Source organism: Diadema setosum, chromosome 15 (genome assembly GCF_964275005.1).
Source record: "Diadema setosum chromosome 15, eeDiaSeto1, whole genome shotgun sequence".
NCBI lineage: Eukaryota > Metazoa > Echinodermata > Echinoidea > Diadematoida > Diadematidae > Diadema > Diadema setosum.
Genome location: NC_092699.1, coordinates 17,801,440 through 17,815,664, shown reverse-complemented (window position 1 = coordinate 17,815,664; position 14,225 = coordinate 17,801,440). Strand labels below are relative to the sequence as shown.

Here is a 14,225-nt window from a genome sequence, read left to right as displayed (position 1 = left end):
CATTCAGACGTGTTTTTATTTTTGGCATCATGATTGAAGAAGCTACTCGAAGGAGAGGGACAAAAGAAGAATTCAAACTAGAAGGGGGATAAGAACAACAAAGAGAAAGAAAGGAAGATGAGAGAGATGCTAGATGCGAGAGAAATAGAGAAGAGACAAATAAGGAGAGATAGAGAATGATAGAAGAGAGAAAGCTGGAGAAGGGGAGATTAAGAGAAGAAAGACAGCGATGAAAACAACGACAAAATTAGACAGTGTTAGATGTCAACAATAATGATAAAACACACACACACACACACACACACTATAATGCCAACATTTTACGGTGCGTAATTCCAGCGCTTAGACATTTGGATGAGCGTAGCATTTTACATCATTGTGTGTGACCCGCACATAAAGCCATATTTTGCACTTGAATGGGTGAGGCCTAAACATCATTGTAACACTTTTTCGACGTTTTTGCCTTTTTCCTCCATTTTTATTAAGAATATGCAACCATTTCACCTCGATAACATTTAACTGATTGACAACCTCTTCACGTGGGCGTTTCACGTTGAAAGGACAAGCTCTCTAGGGTACACAATTATTAACAGCTGGTCAAAAAAAAATCGGGTAAAGACTTAATCTCGCATAAGCGAACACGATCAATCAAGTCAGACGATGAATTACAATCGAAATGGTGAGGAGCGCTCTAAAAACACTCTTGGAAATGACATTTTTTTTCTCTTTCCGCTCTGTTACACCTACTAACATTCATCCGTTTTATACTTTCTACACATTTACAGATCCAATGTTATATTATGTTATATATGATAAAAAGTATATATATATATATATATATATATATATATCACTCGCAATGCGGTACTTTTCTGAGTTATTTTGAGATGGGGTGAATTAAGGGCTTGACCCATTTTGACTTCCTACTCTACTCTGTTCGGGTTTCCGCATCATTCTTTCTCATTTCTTATGGCGAGTGTGATAATTTCTTGGCCTCAACTGACATTTTGAGAAACGAACCTCAATTGTAACTCCATGTTTGTATTTTTGTTTTTGACTCATTTTGATTTTCGTTTCATTGTTTTCCTCTGTATTTGGATATTCTGTCTCTGTGACATAGAACTGAAGTTGGATCATTGCATGCAGAATTTGGCAAAATCTACCAACATGTAGAGCGGCAGAAGTTTTTGAAACTCCTTTTCTACGTTTTTTTTTTCTTCAACAATAGGATTGCTACTTTTAAAGCTCTTGTAGGCGTTCAAACAGAAGAATAACAGTAATCATTTATATGCCATTGCTCGCAGTGATTTATTAAACATTGCATAATAAATTGACGTAAGAATTTATCATGACGTTTGTGCTTGTCATTTGGAAGTGAATGAGACATATACCCAGACATTAGTTATCTCGAAATGGGCAGTCAGACGAAGTCATTTTAAACAGTAATTGCTCCATCACGTTATCGAATTAGGAGCTCATGATGCGGTTTTTGTCACGGGCCAATGCTGTCAGTAGTTATGGGGATGATGATTGTTAGATTGTGCGAGAGACCGACTGACACCCAGCCAGCTCTCCACAGGCAAGTATTAATGCACACTGAGATTGGCAATTCGAAAGAAGCACAGCGGGGGAAAAACTTTACCCCTTCGGCAGGATGTTGTCCCTGTGCCTCGCGTCATGACCCAAAGTCATGAATATTCAGACCGGGACGTCATGATGCATATTCATATTGACAATCTGTCCTCCAAGCGCAATAAGACATGACATTTGCTCCTGTGACAGTTGCTCAGACTTATTTTCTCCAAGGACTTAGGGTTAAGGTTAGGGTTGTGAGAGGATTTTAGGTTTATTTTGATATGAGGATTATAATATGATATTCTACATCTTCCGTTTTTCTATCTTACAGCTAAGAACTTGAGCAAAGTGGAATTATGTTTTCAATATCGCTTCCGATCGTTTTGTGAAGAACTACAGTCGGTATGACATAATCTTTTCTTCCCACAATACAAGCAGAAAACTGCATTGCGTTATTCAGATGTCATCAACATTACTACTCTATGAACTCAGTCGATTAATGCTTTTAGTCCTGTGGGCAAAATGTTTATATGCATTTGTCAATAGGATGTTAGAATGCTAATCCTCCGAGTGCGGAACCATCGAAAGTTTTCCAAAACATCGCAAAATCCTCTCATGGCATGAACGGGACATGGTTAAGGTGGAAATCAAAACCAGCAATGCATTTTGCTCTTCTCCTAACACACCTGCAGCGGAGATCAATCATAAGGTAGCCTGAGAGCTTTCGGGGGGAAAAACGTAAGAGGGCTCAGCGAAAAGCGAGTTGTGCGGACAGCAGAGACGCACTTGAGCTGTTGCAGAAGGACAGGTCCGTCTTCTAGTAATTCTCCGTTGTTTCACAAATATTAACTCTGTCAATATTGATCATCCCGCTCTGGGTGCCCTGATTCTTTCCTTGTCTTTCACTTCATCTTCTGTTCTTCCATATCCCCCTTTTGTAACTTCTTTATCATTTTTTTTCTGGAGAAGAAAAAAAAAAGCCAGACCGGGCGCCTTTTTTGTCGACGTCTTATTTTAGTTATTAGATGGGATTTGTCGGCTTTGGAAAAAACAAACATCAAAATAATCGGCAACTCCTTCTCGGAAACCGCGAAGAAGGTAAAGCGGAGAAGGAATTCGGGAGGGGCGGAGGAGGAGTGATGGAAAGAAAGGAAGGAAGGAAAAGGACCGAAATATCTTTCTTCCGAAAAGATTCAGGTTGATGCAATTGGGGTACAATCAGCGGAGACAAGAACATGCAGCAAAGATTGGGTGAATCCTTTGATGTCATAAATTACCTCAAGTGCAGGGATTAGGTTCTCCACTAACCCTTACCCCCCCCCCCCCCCTCGCTAGCAAAACATCAAGTCCATCCCGACGATGAAACAACGGTAAAACAGCTCTTGTGAGCACAGTTTATCTGTATCATAAGACAAACACTTCAGAGTACACTGGGTTTTACCATGGAATGAGAGCTAGTGATTTGAGTACGAAATACAAAGACAAAAGACTGGCGAGGGGATATACAAATTTATTGTACTTTATTCAAATAATAAAAAAAGCAGGGCAACTTGTTTCGCCATCGATGCCCAAGCGTACTCGCGTGATTAAACATCATGCGTGGTCAAAAAGGTATATATTCTGTCGTTTTGTTGTTTCATATTTATATTCATCAGATTATAGTAAATCGAGTGGAAACAGTAATGCCGTGGAGATTATTTGAAACACATGCTTGGGTTGTAATAGCAAAGGATACTTAATTTTGAATGAAATGAAAATAAATAATCTGACTGATCTCGATGTTGTGGTGGGGGAAAATTCAGGATGCCTTCCAGGAAGGCATAAACAATAATGCAAGTTTATTATTTGATAAATCATAAGTCATGTCTGAAAATGAGATTTGCTACACATTCCCTTTGCACATCCTTCACTCGAATAGATGATCCGCTTAAACTCGTGTTGTGAAAGAGAAAAACAGAAGGTGATGGGGGTGGGTAACGAGTTGTTGCTGTTGTTGTTGTTGTTGTTGTTGATGATGATGTTGTTGTTGCTGTTGTTGTTGATGTTGTTGTCGTTGTTGTTGTTGTTGTTGTTGTTGCATTTTTCTGTACCTGTAGTCGATCAGCACTGGCTGTTTTATAGAATAGTAATGATGTGCTCATTGATATTGCAAGCCACATGACGGAGCTGATTGGCTCAGAACTCTCGACTGAGCCAATATCATTATGATACAAATCCACTAGTAGAATCATAGTGGTGGTGATGGGGGTGGGCTGGTTAGAAACCTGACAAGAGAACTTTAGAGGCCAGGGTAATACCCTTCTTACGAGGGACATAGTTTCCGCTTCGGCGATGATCAGCGTGCTAGAGAAGTGCAAGAAGTTATGTGGCGTCTGAAGTCTTGGTCTTTATATTTTGGAACCACAGCTATCACGTCATGCGAAATTAATTGTAGTGTGCAGCTATTTCAACCAATGTACAGTTTTAGATAAGGAAGATAGTCCCAAATCGATCGTCATTCATTCAGTCATAATGTTCGCTGATCTTAAAAGACAAACTATCTACTTCAGTGACTGCAATTTCACCATTATAGCACAGAAATAGAAAGAAAGACAGTTAGGAAACTTGAAAGTAGAGGGGGCGGCAGTTCATGGTCTTAAAGTACAATTAAGATTATTTTAACAGTGCTTGGAACATTAAAGCATTAAATTTGATGATGCCAGTAAATGTGTGGGATAAGGATAATTTGTTAAATTGTTGGGGTTTTTTTCAATTTGAAATGAGCGTCATTATACTCTTAACTTCGGCTTTGTATATGAATGCGTATTGACGACTGGAATAGATGGAAGACATCTTGAAAAAGCACGTCAGCAGTCAGAACACTTTTGTGTCATTAATATGAAACGCTCAGCAAAGCAAACCATTTTTAAAACAACACCGAACATTTGTGTAATACATTAAGCGAGATTAGTATGTCTGCTTCGAACCGCATTAGTGGATTTAGACTAAAAATACGGATCGAAAATTTGGCACAGACGAAGAAGTGGTTTAGCCTCCTGTCAACTGGGGATGCTGAAGCATTATAGTCTCAGTCACGGGAACCATTAATGTTTTTTTTTTTCTTCTGTCAGAATATGATGTTTCAGGGGAAAGTGCAATTAATGGTCGAAACTACATCATGTAGACACACTAAAGTGCATATAGATTCGGTTACTTGGCGCGCAAACTCGGCACGGGCAGTTTTCAATGGCGTCCTAATGCTAGGCGTATCAAAAGCCGTTTCATATTTCGAAATGTAGCAGAGTGCGCGCCCTTTAATTTCCTGCGAAAAGTGCAAATCATACAGAGGGCGCCTAATTAAAATGCACTCCATTACTCAAGTTTCGAAATCTTGAAGTTCGAACAAACGTCCTTCCCCTTTCAAACTGTAATATCATATCTTTTTTCTTCTCCCTTGAGACGCCATGGTCTAGTGGCCCACGGCTTGTACTAATATGATTACTATATAGTGATAATTCGACCTTCAAAGTGTATTTTGTTCTCTCGTCAATAAAGGGCAAGGGTGCACTATGTAGAAGAGCGCAGAAAAAATAGCCACAGGCTCTGAGTAACCCTTATAAAATACAATAACAAACAAACAAAGAAACAAGACTGAGAGATATCAATGGCAGAACACCCAGAAACCTAAATGGGTTGTGCTCTGAGACAACAAAATCCGCTTCTCTCGCTCGTCCAAGAGGCAATAGCGGGATTTTGGAGGTGTCCCCCCCCCCCCTTCCTGCCATTACTGCTTGCGTTCATTCGTAACCAAGGTAACAATTCAGGCATCTCGCTTCTCTCGTGTGAACGGATTTCGGATGAACTGGAAGACTGCGTTTCTCTTTTTGCTGTCATCCTACCCTCTCTGTAAGTCCACAAATATCGTGATTATTAAAGCATTTGTTTCATGCCTTCGCAGAGCTCTAAAGAGGCATGATGAAATGTTTTTACACGCTTTTAAGTTGCGTGTGTGTTCGTGTACGTGTGCCAGTTTGTGCAGGCTCGCAAATTTCACTCGTTGACATCGTAGAAAACGCTTGTTGAACATTTTAACACCTAACAGGCCAGCAAATATATCTAGTGCGCTCACTATATATGCGTCTCTTATTCGTCATCTTTAGGGCAAAACTGGCAAAACGAAAATGTACACTGGTGCAAATGGTCGTTTTTAGGCATGTTTGGTCCTGCTATAGAAGTATACACCACAGACACTATTGTACATTCATATCCCCTGCTGAAAGTGTTGTTTACACAAAGGAAAAGGAGGATTTGTCTCGATTTGATCGAATTATACAAATACAAGCATTTACACGACACTAATCTAAACACAAAACACAGCTACGATAAATGGCACGCCCGATGAACACGGAGACTTCATGCGTGCTTTGTAAACCCCTTCACTTTTCAAAACGTGTGATGTCACGATTACAGTTTTTTATTATTTTTTTTATTTTTGTGTGCTCTAAGTTCCGATTGGTACATAAAAGACCAGTGGGGTTTTATACACTCTCCAAACTTTCTAACACAGAAAGGGTTAAACCTTACGTTGTCGAAGAATGCATTCATGTTCAGCACAATTCCCCTCCTTTTCAACCTCTCCGAGGTGACTGAGGAAAGGAAACTCTTTGGTAGTCAGATTTATATGTCACAATTCATATCTGTTTTTCAATTCAATTTATTTTTTAACGTTCTTTTTTCCAACAAAATACAACACAGAATAACTCAGTGATCAAAACATACGCATACATTCTATTGTGCGAAAGATTTTTATGATATAGTTAACAAATAAAGATATAAAGGAAAACAGGCAAAATATAAAGTACATATATAATCAACGACTACAGACGGGTATTGTATTTTCTATGAGACAATACAGCACTACTGTTTAAAAAAAAAGAAGGAAGATACATGGCTACAGAAAAACATCAATCGATAAACCAGTGTTATTGGGGTGCAAAGAGTTATGCAATGAGAATCTGTTAACGACGTTCAATATAAGTTTTCATTTGCATAGCAACCGCTCGTTTTCCCTGTACGCCAACACTTGAATCCTGATAACGCGGTTTATACGGGGCCCATAACCCTTTTTGCAGAGCTCTCTCTTTCTTTTCATCTTTCTCTCTCTCTCTCTCTGCCGCCAAACTTAATAATTACAAGATAGAATTTCACCCTGTGTCGAATCTCGGATCAAACTAGCTTCACGTTTTTGTGGCGAGGTATTATTAAAGAAGCACTCCTTAATTTTGTTAGCACACATTGGGCACGGTGTCAGCAAATTCGTGACACCTATATCTGGTGGGTTCCTTTTACAGCTAGCAATATCCTAATCTGTCCGGCTTGTGCCAATGCAGCTATGTGCATATGCGTGGAACGTAATAGCGTTAACCCCGTAAAAATCATCATTCCGACGGCTTTATCAAGGTTCCCTGCTATTACCCCCGGTTGACCATCGCTTGATTTTGGCTGAAGATGCGTGGCTGCCCACATCATCATCATTCCTTATTCACCCGTGGTCTATTCCATGGCTACCACATTTGGGGATAAGTACTTCAAATGGGGCATGAACTCCATTATCCGTCCACGTTAAATTGTGTGAAACTAGATCCAATCCGATGAAGCGAGGCGTGTCGCTGCTGGCTCAAAAACAATCAGCACTTTGATACTCTGCAGCTCATGCGAGTTAATCACGGCGAACTAGTTCACAGTATGTCTCTGCCCCCAACGAATTGTATTAACAAAACGAAGCACAATAAATCATTCATCTCACAGTACTGCATTAGTTCCTTTCTGGGTGGGTGTGTTGTTTTGTTTTTTTCTTCGCATATCGGAGTGCCTTGTTCTGCCTATTAAACCCAAAGCCCTGTGGGCAAAGATTCATCGAGTTGTTTTCAGCCGTGCAATCAAGTTTATCCGGCGGAAAATATCCCGTGTGGTGTGTCAAAGGAATGCTTTTGAATGTTGTTCTCTAATGTTTCTCGTGTATTGGACTTGTGGGTGGATAGATAAAGGCATAGTTTGTTGTTTTTTCAAACAAACGTGGTCTTCGAAATTTTGTTTGTTTGTTTGTCTGTTTTTTTTTTTTTTCACTGGCTGTCGGGTGATATAGCTCGGTGGTCCAGTGGATACAACGCGTGTCCGGTAATCAAGGGATCGTTGGTTCGAATCCAGCCGAGTATGTATGTCCATGTGTTATCTAATATCTTCTTTATCCAGGGTAGCCTCTTCAGTGTTGCCATTTATTGCTTTAGCCGAGGGCCTGTCATTATATCATCGTCCTACCATTACCAGGTTTCCATTTTATTTACCTGTGGGCAAAGGGGGATGACCTATGATTAAAGGAGACCTCTGGATGATTTTCAGATTTTTACATTTGAACAACTATAATAGAGTTATACGGGGTACAGATTTTCAGAATTTATAGTGATTGGGACGAAGGATAAGAATGTTTTCAAAATTTATAACAAATTGCAATGAACAAGGATGATGACATGGCAGCCTCACATAAGAATGCATGAGTTGGGGCTCAAGGAAACAGAACAAAAGAAGAAGGCATGCATATAGATTATACACAGGTGAACTTACAAGCAAGTGGTGTTGTAATGGAATTGCGCTGCCACATTTCTGAAATATGTGAGGCTCCTATGTCATCGACACTGTTCAGTGTAATTTGTTTAAGGTTTTTCAAAGTATTGTTTCTCTGCTCAAGAACCTCAATAAATTCCATAAATCTATACATGGAACTATCGATTTATGTATCACATGATATGAAATTATGAAAATCGTCTGGAATGCCCCTTTAACTCACGTTGTGGGATTCGAATTCGGGACCTTCAGCTTTGAGTCCAGAGTCCTCCATCATTTACTTCGGCGCGGTGATTGTAACATTTAGTGCCTCTATCAAAAAAGCATAAAATCTTGGAAAATTTAACTCTGTTGAAAAGGATGCTATGTAGCATGAAAAGCAAAATAGATATTTCACACCAAGGAGAAGACAATTTTCATTATATAACCTTCACTCTGTTTGTGCGTGGAATGAATCCATGTCTGTGGCAGCAGGTTCCATGACATTTGCTCTTGCGACAATATTGCTTCCATGAAATATCTGCACGCTAAGCCATAAATGAATTTACCCACAAACGTAAATACCCTAACCCTAATCCTAATCCTCACATCAAACTAAACCTAAAACCCTTTCACAACCCTAACCCTCATCCTATCTATTAAGTCCTTGAAGAAAATAAGACCGGAGCACTTGTCGCAGGAGCAAAATGTCGTGTCACCGTTGTAGCATGGTGTATTCAATATATGAATAAAATGTTAGCATCTATAATTGATGTGTATATAGATCTAATACGCAATCCCCATGGGGGGGGGGACATTTTTCTTCACAAAACTCGTTCTCTATCTCTCTCTGTCTCTTCATTTGTTATTACATTTCAACTTCTTACTCTGACTTGAATTCAATCTTTAATAACCTGCCATGTCATGGTAGTTCCGATAAAATTACGTTCCCGCAGTGCCAGCCGTGTTCATGCCATCAGCGTTCATGCCATCAGCACAAGAACGTTGTTGAGTAGCCCACTTGGAGGTGTATAGATGAAACACCTTGTGCGGGTTGGACAGGCTATAACGTGCCAACCGAATCCCCAGGGGTGACCCGTGCTGCGTGTACCGGTCACCTCCGTCTACCGCTCGGAGAGCGCTCGGGCTCCATCGTCCGCTCTCATCACGACACTATTGATTTCTGGTCGGTCGCAGGGGAGGCCCAACTTGAATTAGACAAAATTGGCGTTTTGATTGTCTTCTCACGCATAGAGTGGATTCAATCATGTAGCCATCTTTTTGCCCCTACTTTTGTACATCCAAATAGAATTAACCCTCGACATACGAGAGAAAATAGTTAAATGCAACGGTTTCATATTCTTAATGAAAATTTGTATGTATCTTCAATTTCAGGAAGTAAAATAAAAGAAGATGTAATTGAAGAACAATGGTGATAAGTAAAAATAAGTTTTATAACCGACTGGAAGATGACAGAGAAGAAGATTGTTCAAAATATGTCATTATTGTAGGGATTTTTTTTTCCGAAAGGCGGTATTAATTTTTGTCAGGAAACTTTATATTCAACTGGGCATTGGCGCAATACGAAGCAACGAAGCAGATTACTTGCCCAGTCTCTCATTACGATTTCTCTTAAGAGTCAAAGGTACACAAATACTTGTATGTTAGTAATTTTCTCAATGTCAAGGAATTCAACGAGTACACCTTTGTGTGAATCTCGGGGAAAACGCATTGCAAAGCAATCATTCAGCCATCAGATCCTTTTTCCAACTGTCGAAAACTCGACGACATTGTCATGCAAAAGAAAAAAAAAACACCAACAAACCACCAAAGAAGGAAAGAGCGTCATGCTAACAGTCTGTCTGCATTTTACTTTTTTTTTTCTTCTCTGCAGCAACGAAAGAACATGGCCGCCCTGCTTGATCAGCTCCACAACACATACCAGAACGCCGTGAAGAGGAACTTCTGCGCCGACCCCTTCCTCGACAGCCTCGCCGAAGACTTCTGCATGAGGAGGAAGCGCAGCGGCATTCCCGACGAGATCGCCGACTTCGTCTCCAGGAGCAGGCGCGAGACCATGGAGGAGGCAGCCGCCGCCGCCGCCGACCAGGAGTAGACCAAGCCGCTGCTGCACGCGCAAACACTCGCACACATTGAACACAGCAACGAGAACATGAGGGGGCTTCATCAATCTACCAACATGAAATAATGGGTGTGGGACCATCAATGACTTCAACCTCTTTCTATATGTATACCAATGCAAGTTTAGGTGGATTCGTTATGCAAATTTGGTTTTTCGGACAGGGGGCCGTGAATTGATAGTAAAAATTATAAACTATCATCGCTGCAAAGCACAAAGCAGATACGAATTATTCGGGAAAATATTCAATGATTTAAATTCAACAAAAATGCAGCTTTTGTGTTCATAAATGAAAATCATGCAGTAGGGTGCGATCATAACAATTCTGAATTCAAATTGTTATGCGGCTACAGATAAATTCATGGGATGTGCAATGTTTCTTTAATACTGAAGAAAATTGAAACCAGAATCCACCTCATCTCGTATCATTTCAGATGTAGCATAAGTAAGACCACTACACCGTAGCAGTAAAAGGAGTACATTAAGTACAATAATAAGCAAATTCTCTCCCGTTCATCGCGTGTCCTGTCAGATACCATGAAATACATTGTATGTTTCCTGTCGTTTACTAAGTCTTGTAAGCGTAGACCGTAGAAGATGCTCGGTACACGATAAACGAACATCAACAGTCAGCACATGCATCTTTCTCCCAATACCATCACCTCTTCCTCTATAGCCGGACACTCTTTGGAACTCTGAGATAAGTCTTTAACCCCGGTCCGCCCTGCTTAAGTCAAGATGATACTTATGGGCAGAGCATAGATGCTCCATAGTATACTACGTCAGGCATCCTGGACGGAGGGGAATAGGAACGAAGCAGAAACGTCTTGCGAAGATCTTGACTCGTTAATATTCTGACTGTTCAAAAAAGGCAGTGCAAATTCCATCTTGCGCACGTGCCACCACTGGCCACATACAGTAACTTTAATTTCCGGTCATCCGATTCCATCAAAATGTCACTGAACAATCTTGCCAATTGATTAAACCTGGAATACTGCTTTTCCCCTTCTGCCCGGCGATGGCGCCCTATGAAAAAAAAAAAATTGAAGAGATTTGCCGGTTATTTAAAGAAGAAGGTAATTCGGACTGAGAGGAGAGGGCGTGTTTATTTCTCTCAAAGAAAGGTTTATAAACAATAGCTGTCGAGCCTCCTCTTTACACTTGCACATTTCTCTTTCACATCGACGTACTTCTACCCACATCTGTAGCCACGTTCCAGTAACTGCGCAATTCATTAGGTCAAGGTACGGCTGCATCTGAGCTTTTCATCCAGTGCAAATCCTGAAATGTTCCCTTGTCAGTTTAGACTAGAAATTGTCCTTCCTTTTTTTTCTCTCTTATTGTTGTACATATTTCCTGATTACTGCAGACATTTAGTGTCTCGCTCATCTCTATTTTCCTTCTTAGTTGTGTACGTTCTAATCCTGTTGTTGATTGCAATACGACTCATTTGTAAAGGCCGCAAGTATGTACTGCAAGGATAATTGAAGCACGGCTTAGCAATCGTTGTTAGCTATCATGTCTGATAGGGAGAGTAATGCCACGTCATCAATTGCAACATATTTCTTCTATTCTTCGCTCCCTAAACGGCGCATCGAACCTTTGAAAACCACAGCTTGTAAAGAAGTCACTTTAATACCTGGTCAGAATTAAAATATATTCCTTACACATCCTTGTTCTGTTCTGTGAATTGCATCGTGTCTGTGTCTGGAGTGCTAAAGAAGCCTAAAAAAAAAATCTACATCTGATGGAGTGTCTCATACAATATTGAGGATGATTTTGGTTGCTATGATTCTTCTGTCACTCGCAATTCATTGTCCCAGTTCAGGCGCTTGGTGCTTGTTTTCGTGCTGTTGACTGGTCTTTTATTCTTCTATTTTATTTTTTGGAATATATGAGAGATTGAAACGTTTGAATCAATGTATGGTGCATTAAGTGGTCGCGTTGTCCGTTTACCTTTCATTCATGCGGAGGTACACTGCGAGTCTGCTTGTTGTGTCCGTTTGCTCGGTTGGAGGTTTTAATTCTTGCTGGAAGAATGAGAACAAACATTGCCCAAAACCTAGTTCGATTGACATGCCTAGATTGCAGGCGAGTAGTTTTCCTATGTCGGTGTTTTTTTTTTTTCCCCTTTTGTTGAGATTAAAGTTAAAAATGAGAATGGAATGAATTTCAAGAAAAAAAAATATTACCTCCTCTTCGGATGAGTGTAAAAGGGCACGGTACAATGGTCTTACTCGCGTGGGCATCAAGCCGTAATTTTTTCGAAAGGTTATCCACACGTTATTTGAAAAGCCTCCATAACTTCTCGGCCGTGATATTTGGTACGCTGTTGCTGAGATACAAAAGAAATCAGTCAACTTTACACAATTCTCCGTTTTTCAGAGGCAGCATTACTCCAATACCTTTATTTGTTGTTGTTAGGAATACTGTTTTCAAAATGTCATCCCCTGATCATGATTTGTTAACATTAAGGGCATCCCCATTCTAGGACGATCATGTTTATTGTGGTTTTCATTGCATCCGTTCTCTTTTTTAGAAGGAAAATAAAGAACAATTCCTCATGCTCTAAAAATATCGAAACAAAGATTTTGGCTATCAGTAAAACAGGAATGTTTTACTAATAACAGCCAACAACCTATATCACAAGGAAATAAAACTATGTATCTTTCTACAAAGAGAGACAAAGAGAAATATAATTTGATTAACTGAAATCGAGTTTGATTCTCGGGATAGCATTCTTCTAATTGCACATTCCAAATCAACTTACTCTATTTCACCAGTAAAATTGGTAATTGTATGTATATGTGTATGTAAGTGTTGTGTATGTGTTTACAGATAAAGTGCACGAAACAACTGAGCACATTATGATATATATATATGTATATATATATATGTACGTGTGTGTGTGTGTGTGTGTGTGTGTTTACATTCGTATGGAAAATAAACAGATACAGTGCACGAAATAACTGACCACGTGGGTATATATGTGTGTGTGTGTGATACGTCCATTAAAGTGTTACTCTAATAATGAATAACATATGACTGTTATATATACATACACATACATACATACAGACAGACATATATACTTAACCAGTGTACTTTGCGTGTTTTGTGCGTCTGTGTTTGAGAGTCATTTCACTGTATGCTTCCAAGGATAGTCGGATAGTGCAGGGCCTAGAGACGGCGACGCACACAGAATAAGTCATGCCGTCCTGTTTGATTGGGTAAAAAGGCATTTTGAAAACATAGGCCAGCGTTTGAAGAGGTATTGTGCGGGTCCACAGTGTTAATATGTCAGGAGTCTAGATAACCGTATTAGCAAGCTGATGAAATAATTTGAAGACTCCGGATTGGAGACACAAACATAATATACATACATCAACACACACACACACACACACACACACACACACACATATGTGTATATATATATATATATATATATATATATATATATATATACACACAATAGGTTTGTTATACACGTATAACGGTCCTTGCGTGGCAGCTTTATCTGTCAGGATGTCTAAAATGAAAGATCATGTGCCACAATTCGAGTACTTACTGAGATTTCCATAGAGACAGTGAAAATGAAATCATCTACGAGAGAACTCCGGCTATCAGCACCTCAGAAACACAAGAAGAAGAAGAACAACAACAACAACAACAAAGAAGAAGAAGTGAAATTTGATGCATGTGCACTGTACAAAAAGAGTAAAATGTTACCTAGATTACACCAGAAGAACATGTTACAAACAGAAGAGAAAGACGTCTCAAAATGAGTTATTCTGCAAACGCCCAGTCTGACTGTATTCTAACTTTTACCTTGAAACACCTGCGCGTTTGTTCATGAACAACGGCTTCTAAATCTGGATCGTATTTACCCCATCGCTTGAAACTGATTCAAAATTCAGAAGACGCACAC

The 14,225-nt window shown here is 39.7% G+C and overlaps 1 protein-coding gene across 1 annotated transcript in view; it reads left to right on the top strand.

The window, feature by feature from the left end:
- LOC140238960 (uncharacterized) overlaps nucleotides 1-11,026 on the top strand; it is a 50,683-nt gene extending 39,657 nt beyond the window's left edge. Inside the window, exon 2 of the mRNA XM_072318855.1 lies at nucleotides 10,049-11,026. Within this exon, the coding sequence (XP_072174956.1) occupies nucleotides 10,049-10,270 (222 nt within the window). The 3' untranslated portion in view covers nucleotides 10,271-11,026. The remainder of the gene's footprint in view (nucleotides 1-10,048) is intronic.
- Nucleotides 11,027-14,225: the final 3,199 nt, after the last annotated feature.